This window comes from Phyllobates terribilis, unplaced genomic scaffold (assembly GCF_046119375.1).
Source record: "Phyllobates terribilis strain yellow unplaced genomic scaffold, ASM4611937v1 Scaffold_11__3_contigs__length_659146591, whole genome shotgun sequence".
Classification (NCBI taxonomy): Eukaryota; Metazoa; Chordata; class Amphibia; order Anura; family Dendrobatidae; genus Phyllobates; species Phyllobates terribilis.
The window spans coordinates 416,282,370-416,298,738 of record NW_027362771.1 but is presented as its reverse complement, the minus strand read 5'-3'; the positions used below and the strand labels follow the sequence as shown (position 1 = coordinate 416,298,738).

Sequence of the window (16,369 nt, the reverse complement as noted above, 5' to 3'; positions counted from 1 at the left end):
AGATATGAAGGTATAATGTTATTCAGCTTCCTATGACCTGCATGTCCTTAGAGGGCTTAGAAGAGTTGATCCTACTGACAGATTACATTTAAAGATGAAAGAATAATTACACGGCCCCATTTCTCACCTGACCTAAACCCTATTGAGAATTTGTGGGCTCTTCCTAAATGGAAGATTTACAGTGAAATGTAATTTTGTACATTTTGGAGTTGTTCGGTTATTACTATTCTTAAAACAGACAAAACCTCACTTTAACTTTCTTAAATATTCAGGTTTATTTACCTTTTGGACTGACCGACAGCACTGTAGTTTTTTAATAATAAAATTAATAATTTCTGACATGTGCCGTACATGTATGGCACATGTCATGTCTCTCCCTATGGCGTGGGCTTCGGCGATGAGCCCGTACCTTTCTGGGGACATGACAGCTGATCTGATCAGCTGTCATGTGCCATTAACAGCCGCGGGTGTAATCGCGATCCACCCGCGGCTGTTAACATGTTAAATGCCTCTGTCAGAGATTGACAGCGGCATTTAACATGGCCGCGGCAGAAGGACGCCATAAGTCTCACCCATGTGTGCCCGTGTCACATGACTGCGGGTCGCCGATGGGTTAGCATGACAACCCGGGGTCTGCAGGAGACCCCTGTGGTTGTCACTGCCGGGATGCTATGAGCGCCACCCAACGGTCGGCGCTCATAGCAAGTGAGCATTTTTGTTACATACAGGCAATCAGATAATCACAGCTTCTGGTCTTCTGGAGATTATTGAAGCAAGTGAAAAGTAAACAAAAAAAGTTTTTTAAAAATATTAAAAAAAAAAGTAAAAAAAATATATATATATAAAAAAGTTTAAACTAACCCCCCTTTCGCCCCATTCAAAATAGAACAATAAGAAAAAAAAATCAAATGTACATATATTTGATATCTCCACGTTCAGAATTGCCCGAGGTTGGTTTATTATTTTACTTTTATTGCAGAAGACATTGGCTTCAGCTGGAATGGGCGATACGGTAAGTAGAGTTTAATTTAGAACATTAAAGGAATGTGTGTTTATTTCAATTAAAGGATTTTATTCTGGGTGTTGGTGTTTTTTTTTTTAACTTTCACTATGGGGTTAGTAATGGGGGTGTCTTATAGACGCCTCTCCATTACTAACCTGTCTGGGCTTGATGTCAGCTGGCATTATAAGCTGACATCAACCCCAGCCCTATTACCCCACTGCCACCGCTACAGGGCAGTGGGAAGAGCGAGGCTAAGTGCCAGAATTGGCGCATCCTATGGATGCGCCATTTCTGGGGCGGCTGAGGGCTGGTGCTTCTAGCCTGGGAGGGGGCCAATATTCATGGCACCCTTCCTGGGCTATTAATATCAGCCCCCAGCTCTCTGCCTAGCCTTTGCTAGCTATTAAAATAGGGGGACCCCACGTCATTTTTTTTTTGGGTCCCCCATTTTAATAGCCAGTAAAGGCTAGGTATTCAGTTGGGGGCTGATATTAGTAGCCTGGGAAGCTCCGTTGGTATTACCCCCTTCCCAGGCTTCAAACATCTGCCCCAGCCGTCTGCTTAACCTCCGCTAGAGACTAAAATTACGGGGAACCCCACGCCAATTTTTTTTTTTTTAATAAATCCTTTATTTTAACACTAAATGACAAGTACAGTAACCAACACTGTCAATGTACCTATTATACATGGACTGACATGTTTCTATCTATCTAATCTATGCGTGATGCTCTATTCTTTCTGTTCTAAACTGTCGGGTACCGGTGTATGCCGCTGCTGAATTGACGGCTTTTCATGTTTCACTGTGAGCACTGTTCCCATCGATTTGGGCAATCACTGTAATGCCACAACCACCATGGCTGTGGCATTACAGTGAGTGGCAGACAATCCCTGCATGATTGGCGCTCTAAAGAGCGCCAAACATGCAGGACGGGGACCCGAGCTCCCGCTCGAGCATCTCGCAAGTACTAGGCGAGCTCCGAGCATCTCGAGTACCGAGCAGTGGAGAGCATGCTCGCTCACCACTAGTCTTAACTTTTCCTAACACTCAATTTTCAAATATACTCCTATTACCTGCCCTGCTCCTGTAAGATCATCTCTATATGGGAGATAGAGTACTGTCTTGTGATTCTGGTTCTGCCACTTCCGGTGTGGAAACCGAAATGGGACGTCATTGGTGGGGGTGGGGGCTACCTCTCAGTGAGTGACAGCAGTCCGAACACCCATGCTCAGATCAGACATCCCTCTCCTCTGCTTGGATCCTGCCGATGCTTTGAGGTGCCATGCCTTCAGCTGACAAGCGCTGCGATGTGTTGCTGATCATTAGAAAGCATATCACAGAGCTTGTCAGCTGAAGGGACGGCACTTCAATGCATCTTCAGAGTAAGCCTGCACCACACATGACCAAGCTCAGATCAGGCTCGACTCTCCTCTGCTTGGATCCTGCCGATGCTTTGAAGTGTGGCTCTTTGAAGTGTGATCAGCAACACATCGCAAAGCTTGTCAGCTGAAGGCATAGCACTTCAAAGCATCGGCAGGATCCAAGCAGAAGAGAGGGAAGTCTGATCTGAGCATGGGTGTTCACACAGCTATCAACTCAGAGTGTCCATCCCCACCAATGATGTGCGCTGCTTAGTTTGTCCAATTACGTTTTTCAGATCGGAAGTAGAAGAGCCAGAATCACAACAAAAGACTAACTGACCCACATAGAGATAGGCTTACAGGAGCAGGGCAGGTAATAGGAGTATATTAAAAAATTGATTGTTAGGAAAAGTTATGACATATGAAAGGGCATGAAATAAGTAATGGAAAACCCCTAAGTGTTAAATACCCCATTTCTTAAAAATATCTAGGTAGGAGAGGAAAACTACTGTGCAATATCTAGCACAACCACTACCAAATACAGGTCATCATGCTATCGTCTCAGAAAATCCCTTTAAAGCAAAGATTTATTTGGCCAATAACGCCATATTACATTGGTCAATGATAAATAGTCACAAACATGCATCACTATTAGAGATAACAGATCTAATAGGTCATAGAAAAGCTAATATGGATTGTATGGTATGTTCACACAACAATTTTTTTTTTTTTCACAGTGATTTTGGAGAATGTGCCATGCCTAAATCCAAGTGGAATGGGCATCTTAACGAGGTGGGCCACTTTCTCTGGTTACTGCAGCTTTCTTCACACACTGACCAGTACTTCTGTCCATACCATGGAGGTTGGTGGAGGGACATGTGCAGTCAATCAGCCTACTCCAATTGCTAAAAACTTCATACGGGAAAGCCAACAAGCCCTTTAAGCATGTATACTGTATAAGGTTTCTGTGACCCAGTAAACAAACAGTACATCAAAAATTTTCTGCTCAAATTTTTGGTGCAACAGTGGAAATAAGTAATCTGAGGTTCATCTCCGTGTTTTCTGTTCAGAATCTGAAGGATAACAAGAAGCACAATGGGACTAATCCTAGAGCAGATCTGCGGCACATTTTTGGTAGAAATCTGAGGGTCAGTCTTGGATTTCCGTAGCTGAAAATACATAGTGGATTTTAGCTTGTCATGTGAACATACCCTTACTGATAACATGGGCTAAAGAGTCTTTATTTCCAGCTGTTTAGAAGACTGCATACCATCACTTCCTCTAGAGGTGGTTGACCTGACATCTAAGGAACCTTTCCGCCTGTCCTTATGTCTGCAGCTCTGGATATCTGTGGGAAGAGGAACACACATTTGTTTGTGCTGCATTGAGGTTGCATTTACACATACTTTGAGCGTTACCATATGAGCGAAACAGAGATTTTTTTCTGAGCTCTCATCCTATTTTCATCCATTTTTTTTTTTAACTTAGCAATGGATCAACTAAAAGCATATGAAACTAGGATGGTAAACTGAAGTACTATGTCCGTCTTCAAGTTTCATCCATTTTACACAGATCCCTGTAAACTTCAATGGCCAAAATCTGATCTGCAAAATTTGATCAGAATAGGGCATTCTCTGAGCCACACGGATCCCACTCTCAGATCTGTGATTTTAACGATGTGTGAATACATCCACTCTACTCTGTGGCTCCGAATGTGGTCTTATGGAAAACAAGACAGCACTCGGACATGTCATATGGATGTGTGAATGCAGCCTGAGACTTTTGTTATCAGTCTGCTGAAAGACATTCTTTTAAATGAATGACCCGCATGTAAATCACCACTACTGGTCAAAGAGTATTAAACTAGTGCAAATTTAAACCCCAAAATACTGTATGTCACGCTCTTTTTAGTCTAGATATGTACCAAAATCTATAAGAAATGCCAGCTAACATATGATGGTGCATACCATTCATAATGCATTAGGTATATTCCGTGGCATTGTTACACCGGCATTAGATTAGGTAACTATTTTAGAAAAGTTTAGATTAATTGTATTATATCATCCCATAGATCTGTGATTATCGGTTTCTCACAGACATGCCAGTGGCAAGTGGGTCTCAGCCTAATTAGGGGCGGGCAGCAAGTCCTAGTTGGCGACGTCTTGCTGCCCGCCTCAACTAGGAGTATGAGCCCGAAAATTATGTACAATAGCGCATACGGACTCTGTCTGCATCATTATAGTCAATGGCTCAGTCCTAACATACGCCTGAATCCCATTTTGTGGGGGTTCAGATTCAAACCCAAAAGGAGCCACTGAACACAATCTGATGGATCGTTTACTGTGTAAAAAGTCACCTATAGGATGAGGGTCCCATTATTAAAATATATATATTATTTATTGTAAAATTATATATATATATATATATATATATATATATATATATATATATATATATATATATATATATATATATATATATATATATATATATATATATATATATATATATATATATTTAGAAACACAATTTTTTTGGCTATATATCTATCTATAGCCAAAAAAGATAGCAGATGGAATGGTTCCAGATGGATACCTTTTTATGGAACTGTGAAAACCCATACAAATAAATAGGTCCTGCAACCAATGGTTTATTAAGTTTTTTTTACCTGCTCCACAAGCAGATAATAAAAGTGGAAATAAAAACAAATAGACATGTGAACAGAGCCGCACAAGTTGAAAAGGTGAATGACCCAAAATTGCAAGTAAATGAAAAGGACTGTGCGATAGTGGCTCAGTCCACGGTCAACTGACAGCTCTAAATAAGTCTTCCATGGACAGGTTTTACGCTAGCTACTCTGATTATCAGGTCCCGGGAGAGCCCTGGTCTTCACCTTTTAACTCCTGTACAGGGATGTGGATTTACACAGGGACAAGGTGTTGAGTTCATGAAGTAGCTGCTGACTGATTGAAAATTAATATATATTAATATATATTAATAAATATATACATATAGATCTGAATGAATGAATGAATGAATGAATGAAATGTTCTCATTAAATACTTTGTTTGTACTCAGGTAGTGCAGCTCATCCAGGATAGCACATCAATGCGAGCTGTGGCAAAAAGGTTTGCTGTGCCTGTTGTCAGCGTAGCGTCCAGAGGCTGGAGGCCCTACCAGGAGACATGGAGGGAGTCGTAGGAGGGCAACAACCCAGCAGCAGGACCGCTACCTCCACCATTGTGCAAGGAGGAACAGGAGTAGCACTGCCAGAGCCCTGCAAAATGACCTCCAGCAGGCCACAAATGTGCGTGTGTCTGCACAAACGGTTAGAAACCGACTCCATGAGGGTGGTATGAGGGCCCGACGTCCACAGAAGGGGGTTGTACTCACAGCCCAAAGCTGTGCAGGACGCTTGGCATTTGCCACAGAATACCAGGATTGGCAAAGTCGCCACTGGTGCCCTGTGCTCTTCACAGATGAAAGCAGGTTCACACTGAGCATATGTGACAGAGTCTGGAGACGCTGTGGAGAGCAATCTGCTGCCTACAACATCCTTCAGCATGACCGGTTTGGTAATGTGTCAGTAATGGTGTGGGGTGGCATTTCTTTGGAGGGCCGCACAGCCTTCCATGTGCTCGCCAGAGGTAGCCTGACAGCCATTAGGAACCGAGATGAGATCCTCAGACACCTTGTGGGACCATATGCTGGTGTGGTTGGCCCTGGGTTCCTCCTAATGCAGTACAATGCCAGACCTCATGTGGCTGGAGTGTGTCAGCAGATTCTGCAAGATGAAGGCATTGAAGCTATGGACTGGCCCGTCCGTTCCCTAGACCTGAATCTGATTGAGCACATCTGGGACATCAAGTCTCGCTCCATCCACAAACGTCACGTTGCACCACAGACTGTCCAGGAGTTGGCGGATGCTTTAGTCCAGGTCTGGGAGAAGATCCCACAGGAGACCATCCACAACCTCATCAGGAGCATGCCCAGGCGTTGTAGGGAGGTCATACAGGCACGTGGAGGCCACACACAATACTGAGCCTCATTTTGACTTGTTTTAAGGACATTACATCAAAGTTGGATCAGCCTGTAGTGTGTTTTTCCACTTTAATTTTGGGGGTGACTCCAAATCCAGGCCTCCATTGGTTAATAAATTTGATTTCCATTGATCATTTTTGTGTGATTTTGTTGTCAGCACATTCAACTTTGTACAGAACAAAGTATTCAATAAGAATATTTCATTCACTCAGATCTAGGATGTGTTATTTGAGTGTTCCCTTTATTTTTTTGAGCAGTGTATGTATGTGTATAATATATATATACATATACACATACATACATACATACATACATACACACATACACACACAATACAGACCAAAAATTTGGACACACCTTCTCATTTAAAGATTTTTCTGTATTTTCATGACTATGAAAATTGTACATTCACACTGAAGGCATCAAAACTATGAATTAACACATGTGGAATTATATACTTAACAAAAAAGTGTGAAACAACTGAAAATATGTCTTATATTCTAGGTTCTTCAAAGTAGCCACCTTTTTCACCTTTTGCTTTGATCACTGATTTGCACACTCTTGGCATTCTCTTGATGAGCTTCAAGAGGTAGTCACCGGAAATGGTCTTCACTTCACAGGTGTGCCCTGTCAGGTTTAATAAGTGGGATTTCTTGCCTTATAAATGGGGTTGGGACCATCAGTTGTGTTGTGCAGAAGTCAGGTGGATACACAGCTGATAGTCCTACAGAATAGACTGTTAGAATTTGTATTATGGCACGAAAAAAGCAGCCAAGTAAAGAAAAACGAGTGGCCATCATTACTTTAAGAAATGATGGTCAGTCAGTCTGAAAAATTGGGCAAACTTTGAATGTGTCCCCAAGTGTAGTTGCAAAAGCCATCAAGCGCTACAAAGAAACTGGCTCACATGAGGACCGACCCCAGGAAAGGAAGACCAAGAGTCACCTTAGCTTCTGAGGATAAGTTTATTCGAGTCACCAGCCTCAGAAATTGCAGGTTAACAGCAGCTCAGATTAGAGACCAGGTCAACGCCACACAGAGTTCTAGCAGCAGACACATCTCTTCACCAACTGTTAAGAGGAGACTTTGTGCAGCAGGCCTTCATGGTAAAATAGCTGCTAGGAAACCACTGCTAAGGACAGGCAACAAGCAGAAGAGACTTGTTTGGGCTAAAGAACACAAGGAATTGACATTAGACAAGTGGAAATCTGTGCTTTGGTCTGATGAGTCTAAATTTGAGATCTTTGGTTCCAACCACCGTGTCTTTGTGCGACGCAGAAAAGGTGAATGGATGGACTCTACATGTCTGGTTCCCACCGTGAAGCATAGAGGAGGAGGTGTGATGGTGTGGGGGTGCTTTGCTGGTGACACTGTTGGGGATTTATTCTAAATTGAAGGCATACTGAACCAGCATGGCTACCACAGCAACTTGCACCGGCATGCTATTCCATCCGGTTTGCATTTAGTTGGACCATCATTTATTTTTCAACAGGACAATGACCCCAAACACAACTCCAGGCTGTGTAAGGGCTATTTGACCAAGTAGGAGAGTGATGGGGTGCTACGCCAGATGACCTGGCCTCCACAGTCACCAGACCTGTACCCAATCGAGATGGTTTGGGGTGAGCTTGACCGCAGAGTGAAGGCAAAAGGGCCAACAAGTGCTAAGCATCTCTGGGAACTCCTTCAAAGACTGTTGGAAGACCATTTCCGGTGACTACCTCTTGAAGCTCATCAAGAGAATGCCAAGAGTGTGCAAAGCAGTCATCAAAGCAAAAGGTGGCTACTTTGAAGAACCTAGAATATAAGACATATTTTCAGTTGTTTCACACTTTTTTGTTAAGTATATAATTCCACATGTGTTAATTTATAGTTTTGATGCCTTCAGTGTGAATGTACAATTTTCAAAGTCATGAAAATACAGAAAAATCTTTAAATGAGGTGTGTCCAAACTTTTGGTCTGTACTGTATATATACACACACACACACATATACATATACATCCTAGCAATCCTAGCCGAAACGCGCGTAGGGCAGAGCAGGAGCAAGCGGCGTGGTTCTCCAAGTTGCTTTAAGTAAGTGATCCTTCTTGATCACATTATGCATATTAATGATACACAACTCTCTCATTACTTTCTACGGTGACTGGGTATACATACGAGCTGAGGAATCCTTTGCAATCATGTATCACTATGGGCACATGTGATGCAATCACGACACCTCTAATATATATATATATATATATATATATAGTACTATCGTAGGGATTAATTTAAGGCAATCAAACGTTTAGGATATGGAAATTCCTGTAATATTCATTTTTGCCTTGGAGTACTAACATTTGAGCAGTCATATATGGGACATGATATTCAGTCTTAGAATCAAATTGATATCCCAGTATAGACATGCACATATGTATATATACATACATACATACATACATACATACATACAGTGTGTGACAAAGTCACTGGCAAACTAATGGAGAGGAGATATGTAGCACGGAGATTGTTAGCTCCAGTAATATAAACATGGGAAAAATGTTCCAGCACAGGAAGTGGAGAGGGTTTAATCAGCCATTTTTAGTGCTAGGGTGATTAAACACCTGTAGAGAGGGAGGAGGTCCGAGGATAAATTCCCAGCCTTTTAGAGCATTTGGCGTGGGGAATGTCTGGAGACACAAGCTCTGGAGCTGTATTACCATGTTAAGGAAAGCTAAACCTTGGGGTTGTTTGTTCCTGAAGCGGACGGTTACACCATACATTATGTTTTGTTTTTCCTGTTAAGCCGGGAAGACCGTGTTTGTTTTGCCAACGTTGCGGTCGTTTATGCAGTTCCCTTAATAAATTCAGTGGAAGATTTAAAGAGACAGTGTTACTGTGTCTACCTCTATGTGCAGCCTAGGGAGCCGATCTACAACGAGCAGAAGAGCACCAAAATTGAAGCAATTTAGAATGCAAAACCTCCCAAACAAAATTCCAGTCGTAGCAATATAAGGCACAATAAAGAGGCAGCACTCCAAAAAGATATACAAAGAAAAAGTGGACTTTAATTAGCCCATGTGGTGATTTTTTCATTCTTGAGACAGGTTCTGTGAACTGAAACTTGCTGCATGGGCTAATTAAAGTCCACTTTTTCTTTGTGTACTTATCGGAGTGCAGCCTCTATTTTTTCATTTTTACTGGTTTATCCTCTTGTACGAAATGGCAGTCTACTACTATTTTCAGAACTTTTTGCCATTGACACGTAGTTTATGGAAACTAATTGTATTCCATTTTTCTCATATGGAAAAAAAACAAAGAATTTTTAGAGCTTCTAACAACTGGTCAATGAACAACGGACAGCACTGACATGGCATATTGATTGCCTCCTAGTGCTATCTGTTTATATCACAGACCCATACACTTGAATGGACAAGTTTGATCCCCAAATAAATATAAAAAAGGGGAAAGTCTCTTTTTTTTTTTTTCTTGAACAATTGGTCCACAAGAAAATGGACATATGAATAAGCCATAGACTATAAAGGATACATGTTTTGTCAGTGGAAAAGAGAGAAAGAACATGTAGGAGAATAAAGGTCGTCTGAATGAGTCCTGCGAGTTCTAGAACTTGAAATATCATGAACTACAAATGTGGTGTTAGAAGCCAATAAAATATGGCCTTTTCTGTTTCAGTAATTCTAAGCGCTTTATTTCAGTGAATGTTTTGCTATTTTGTGCATTATAATATGGCAATTTTTCGCTTAGAAATAAATCAGTCATTATCGTACACAGTAAAGTAGCAATATTGTGTATTCCATAAAGATGTAAGGACAGTGTGACGGCAGAAAACATTTAATCCTAATACCAGAAAAACAAACCTGTTTGAGACTCAGCCTGAACTCGCTCACACTGTTTTTCTACCTGAAAATAAATGTCAGCAATCAGTCCTCAACATCCCAGACAATAATGGACACAAAATGTGCATCTCAAATAAAAAAAAAATCCTACTTACCTTGTTATTGTCGTTACATGGCCGGCTAATAGACACATAGTGTCTGATCTTACTGTAAAAAGAGACTCAGCTTTAAATGGGTATAAAATGTCACAGTCTCTCATATCTAGTAGTGTGCCTACGATATTAATAGCAAAGTAAAGACTCCCATACAAGCAAAAGTTGGTCAAATGCACCAAAAGTTGGCCCCCATACACTACAGATTAAAGTGGTCTTATCCTGATGATTTTTGTGTTATCAGTCAACTATGTGATGTGTATGGGGGCCTCCTGAAACCCTCCAACAAAATTATTTTGGGTGGCATAAGAATTGGACGATTGCGAGTTCTCACCATCAAACAAAATGATCTGGCTATTGAATTCTAAAGTCTCTGCTGAGTTGAGGATTCCTGTCTATGGGGTATCCGGAGAGACCGCTGTCAGCCGAGTGATCATTCAGCCAACAACTATCTAGTCCAGTGTCAGAATCAAGCTTATTCATCTATTTTAAATTAAATGGTAAATGACAATAAGTATTGGCCTTATTCATGGCATAACTGTCCGGTTCTGTGACCGGATCCCAAATAATTGACTGACAAACCATTATCGCATTTCTCAGGACGGTCTATAAAAAATGCAGCCGCCTTTGAATTCACATCTTAAGGCTGTGTGCCCACGTAGTGTTTTTCAAGCGTTTTTGATGCAGAATTTCCGCAGCGGAAACGCTTGTAAAATGCTTGGTAACCCGCACCCCATGGTCCCCAATGTGATTCCGCAAGTTCTATGCACATGCTGCGGATTTTTCCGCAGCGTTTATGCTGCGTTCAAAAATCCGCAGCATGTCATTTAATTTTGCGTTTCCGCAAGCAGAATTGCCTTTGTCCAATGCATAAAAAACGCAAGGCAATTCCGCAAGTGGAAAACGCGTGATAAACGCGCGAAAAATGCGCGATAAACGCGTGCGGAATTCCGCATGCGTTTTTCCGGGAGAGGACTTGCAGAAATGAAGCAGAAATTTTCTGCTTCATAAATGCAACGTGGGCACATAGCCTTAAAAATGATCACTTCTTATAAATGGAACATGATGATAAAATGACACTATAAGGAACTGACAACCACTACGGCTCACTTACTGTTGCCGCTTTTGCAAAAATGCCACAATTAAAATGAAAAATGCTAATATTTCTGTACTTCGGTCAGTTTCTTACAATACTGTTAGATAACATATATCCAAAATGATATATTGGTAGTTTGCACTTGTATGGGAGGACTTAGCATACACAGACAAAATAAGGACCGCATTATATACTTGTTAATCTGAGTTTTCATTGTTTGTTTTCTACCTGCCTCTTTTCCCCAGCAGCCTAAAAATCTATTCCTCACCCTCGATGTCCAAAAACAGGAATTATCTTCACATTTTGCTGGATATTATCACCGTTTTTGTTTTTGGCATAGTAAACACCTTCCCATTCCTATAATAAAGGAGGAACAAGAAAAACGCATTTTCATTACAAGCATTACACAAATACAAATATACCTTTTACAGGAAGTAGTTTCCTCATAAATGTGGCCTTTTTTAAATTACAATAGTTTTTTGTGTTGTGAATTTTAAACAAATTTTTGGCAATTTTTTTCATGATCTTCATATAGAAAAAGTTACATATTTTGTGTTTTTTTAAATAGTTTTAAACTTAAAAGAAGATGCAAGGCCATCAACTTCAACCTATAAACTTGCAATTTTCACACTGGCCTATTATAGACTTTTGCTACTTTCTGTCATTCAGCAGGCTCATTATCAGAGGCAGGATTACAATAACAGGTAGCACCTCTACACACAGCAGATATGACAGGCTCTACCAATCACACTGGGGGATATCACAGCTGATACAAAATATAGGTTCTGACTCCTGAAACAGGAACTTAAAGTCTTAATGTCTGATGGAGCTCTGATGTCAATAACCCTTCCCCTTCTTTATCCTCTTTCACTGTCTGTCAACCATCTTACATACTCATGTGTTTGCATCTCTGGTTAAGAAAAGTCTTTTTTACCTACTGAATGTGTGCATAAAACTACAAGAATTCAGCTGGAAAATAAATCTTCTGGAATCTTCATACGTACCTCCTGCAGTCGAGTTCAAGCTATTTGATATTTCTACATGCACGTACTGGTTCAGATAGGCAGCCTAGAAACGGTGTCTCAAGCGCCCTACACTTGCAGCCTAGTTATGGAGTCACAATACTGCTTAAGAAAACATTTAGCTTAGACTTAAAAGGCCATTCACATAACATTTTAGCCCTTCCGTCCGGTATTTCACCCGAATCACTGAAAAAAGGGATTCAGATAGATGTCTTGATGGAGCCATATGACTAAAAGCAAATGACTAAAGCAGAGTTCTAATGGACTTATTTTTCCAGCCTAGTTAAATCTTATAAGATGGATGCCATATTTTTAGGTGGACACCTTTGGGAAGAAAAAAAAACAAATGGAGCCCACTGGAATTTCATTTGTGTCATGGTACCAAAAATAGCTATGTCAAGTGCTCCACCTGAATCTCAGAACAGAACGGCCAAAAATACTGACCCCTCGAAGGGTTATACCAGTTACAAATTAGCTATAGGTGATAGCTATAATCAATGGGTGTCTAACTGCTAAAAGCAGGTCCTCAGAATGGAGTGGCATTCATGCATTTAAGCTATTATTCAATCTCTATAGAACTTGCACCATACTTAGATATTTCCATCAGTTCCATAAATTCAGAAAATATCAGCAGGACAATTGCCTGACCACCCATCCATTTATTCGTCAGAGATAAGCCACCCTTTCCCCCCTCTCTGGAATTTCATGGAAGTTTCAGTGGTTGGACACCTACCAACTTCTAATTATCCTATAGATAATTAGTTCCAACTGAAATGATCCTATAAGTCTAGATACATAGCTTTTCCTTCTTTAACATATGACGTGTCTTTCTAAGTTCTGTTGTCCACAGCAACTTCTGTCCAATCTTGGTTTAATATATATAAATACTAACAACATTTGTAACCATGTCTTACCTTTCCTGTTTTAATGCAAGAATTAATAGAATCTAAGAAATCAGATTTTTTTTCATTAAGAGGCACTTCAATTAATTCTTTTCCGTATAGTTCATCCTTTTGATAACCCATCATGCTTTCAAACGCAGGATTCACATACTGCAAAACACAAGTCAATAATTACTATTAATGTGAATTGTCATGGAAAAATTAAAATCTCCATAAGGAGAAAGAGCTTACAATCTAACATTTTATAACCAGCCCTGTTACGAGTCATCAAGGGGAGGTGTGTAGGTGTAAGGCTGAGTTCACACGATGCGTTTTTCATGCGTTTCCGCGGCGTTTTTGCAGTTGCGTAAACGCCACGGAAACGCATGAAAAACGCATGGTAGAAGGGCAGCAATGTTCCCCAATGGAAATCCGCATGTGCTGTGCCCATGATGCGGATTTTTCCGCAGCGTAAACGCTGCAGTCAAAGATCCGCAGCATGTCAATTAATTTTGCGGAAACTCTGCTCTTTTGCCGCCATTGACTTGCATTAGACCGCATGGAATCCGCATCACAGTATATGTTGATGCGCTTTTCATGCGGTCTAATGTGCGGATGGTACCCGGGTGTGGATGAGAGGACTCTCATCCAGACCCAGGTACCATTAAAAAAAAAAGAATAAAATAAAAAATATATATATTCTCACCTTCTGACGGCCCGCGCTGCGTCCTGCCGGCTTCCCGGGCACTTCGCGGTTGAATGAAGAAGGACCTTCGCTGACGTCAGAGTCATGTGACGGGTCACGTGACGCTGACGTCGGAAGGTCCTAAAGTCTTCACTGCCGGCAGCCGGGACCGATGAAGCAGGACACCGGGGGCCATCAGAGGGTAAAGTATAGATTTATTTCTTATTTTTTGACATTCACACACTATATAAATCCATGCCGGTTGCATGGATTTATATAGTGTGAAGTTGACAAGCACTTTCCAAGTGATGCTAAAATCGCTTGGGAAGCGCTTGTCAACCCGCATGCGGAAATGAAAGTGAAGACCGCTTCATTTCCGCATGTCCCTGGCAGGAAACCGCATGTACAATCCGCATGCGTTTTTTCCTGCCAGAGAGATGCAGAAACGCTCAGGAAAAAATCCTGAGCATTTCTGCATCGTGTGCACATACCCTAACTTAGGTGCTGCTAAAAAGTCCAGGCAAATTATGATCTGTGTTCAATGCCGAAGATACAATCGCCATGTAGGCTTGATCCACGTTTACAGACGTTTTCATTAGGAGCGCTTCCCTCCATAAATCTGAAGCCATTGCAGTGACGTCAGGTTTCGCTATTTTCTTTTGGTTATCCTTTTATTTTATTTTATGTAATTGTATATGCTGTATTGTTTTGTCCCCTTTGTAAAATCATTTGTACATTTTTATAAACACTGCCTATCTTGCTGGATTAAATATAAAATGTAATAGTTCTGTTTCTTTTGTTCTGTAAACCACACCCCTGAAGCCATACGCTACCTGTCGGGTGTCCAATCGGCCCATATAAACGATCAGTGGTGGCAACAAGTAGTTTGCTTTGTTATTGTGGAGCTGGCAGTGACTGTACTAGGGGTGTGTACATATATTCCATGCGTTGGAATTGGAGGTGTATATACCATATGCTCAGTGTTCGTTCTCCAATAACCGGCCTATTAGTGGAAACAGCCTGCAGCCTCCTACATTAATCGCCGGTCAATTACGTAATTGTCCGGATGATGGGGGGCAGCAGAGGGATGTTCGTGACAAAAAGGTAGCAGCGTGGTGGGTTTAGCTCGACCCCCCCTCCTCCCCGGCTGTGATCTTTGACAATTTATAAGTGTTTTTTTTAAATCAGTATCTGAAAGTGCAAACTTCATTGTTGAGAGTTGATCTACAATTGTGAGTCCAGTCTTCAGCCAATTAAACAGTAATAGATTTCTTTGAACAAAATACAAGGAGAGAATAAAATCTATTACACTCGGATTATACACTCAATTATACACTATAACTGGAGATGTTTTATGCCTATGCAGATTAATAACCTCTGCATTTAAACAGAAATGTTTCCATTCAGTAACAGCTGTGGTAGATCAGCTTACTTGGTTGCACATAGAGGTAGACAAAGGAACACTGCCTCTTTAAATCTTCTGTGGTTTCTTAAGAGCACTGCATAAACCACAACAATGTTTGCAAAACAAACACGGCCTTCCCAGCCTAACAGGAAAAACAAAACATGACATATGGCACAGTCCTTGTTGTTACAGGTAACTGTCCGCTTCAGGAACAAACAACCTAAGGTTTAGCTTGTCTTCACATGACAGAACAGCTCCAGAGCTTCTGTCTCCAGACCCACCCCACACCAAATGCTCTAGAAGGCTGGGAATTTATCCTCTGACCTCCTCCCTCTCTACAGGTGTTTAATCACCCTAGCTCTCAAGATGGCTGATTAACCCCGTATTCCTTCATGTGTTGGATCTTTTCCTATGTTTAATTACTGGAGCTAACAATCTCAGTGCTACATATCTCCTCTCCAGTACTTTGCCAGTGACTGTCACACAGCAATAAAGATCTTGAAAGCAGTAATTCATACTTTGAACAAAATTTTAACTGGACAGACTTAATAAATACATCAGTACTACCAAAACAGGTCTAAAGATGCAAGAAAACATAATACTGTTAAACATGAAAAGTTACGTTTTTGTTCATTCTGTTAGGCTACATTCACACATCCATGTGACACGTCCCAGTACTGTAAGTTTTTTTTTTTTGCACAGCACACTGACCCACAGAGTTTCACTGTTTGACATACACAATTTTAAAAATGGGTCCGTGTCTCTAATCCATGAGAGTCAGAGCATGTCCTATTCTGATCTGATCAGCCATTAAAAACTAAACCATAAGACAAGGATAAAACTAGGAAAACAGCTTTTGCATTTCAGAGTTCCATCCAAGTTTCATC

At 41.0% G+C, this 16,369-nt stretch overlaps 1 protein-coding gene across 3 annotated transcripts in view; it reads right to left on the bottom strand.

The window, feature by feature from the left end:
* PDE8A (phosphodiesterase 8A) overlaps window positions 1-16,369 on the bottom strand; it is a 364,761-nt gene that overhangs the window by 43,307 nt on the left and 305,085 nt on the right. For all 3 annotated transcript variants that reach the window (XM_073653110.1, XM_073653108.1, XM_073653109.1), the window contains exons 8-12: window positions 13,426-13,563; window positions 11,758-11,846; window positions 10,397-10,448; window positions 10,263-10,305; window positions 3,633-3,710 (exon numbers count right to left, since the gene is read on the bottom strand). In XM_073653110.1, coding sequence (XP_073509211.1) covers window positions 3,633-3,710; window positions 10,263-10,305; window positions 10,397-10,448; window positions 11,758-11,846; window positions 13,426-13,563 — 400 coding nt within the window. The remainder of the gene's footprint in view (window positions 1-3,632; window positions 3,711-10,262; window positions 10,306-10,396; window positions 10,449-11,757; window positions 11,847-13,425; window positions 13,564-16,369) is intronic.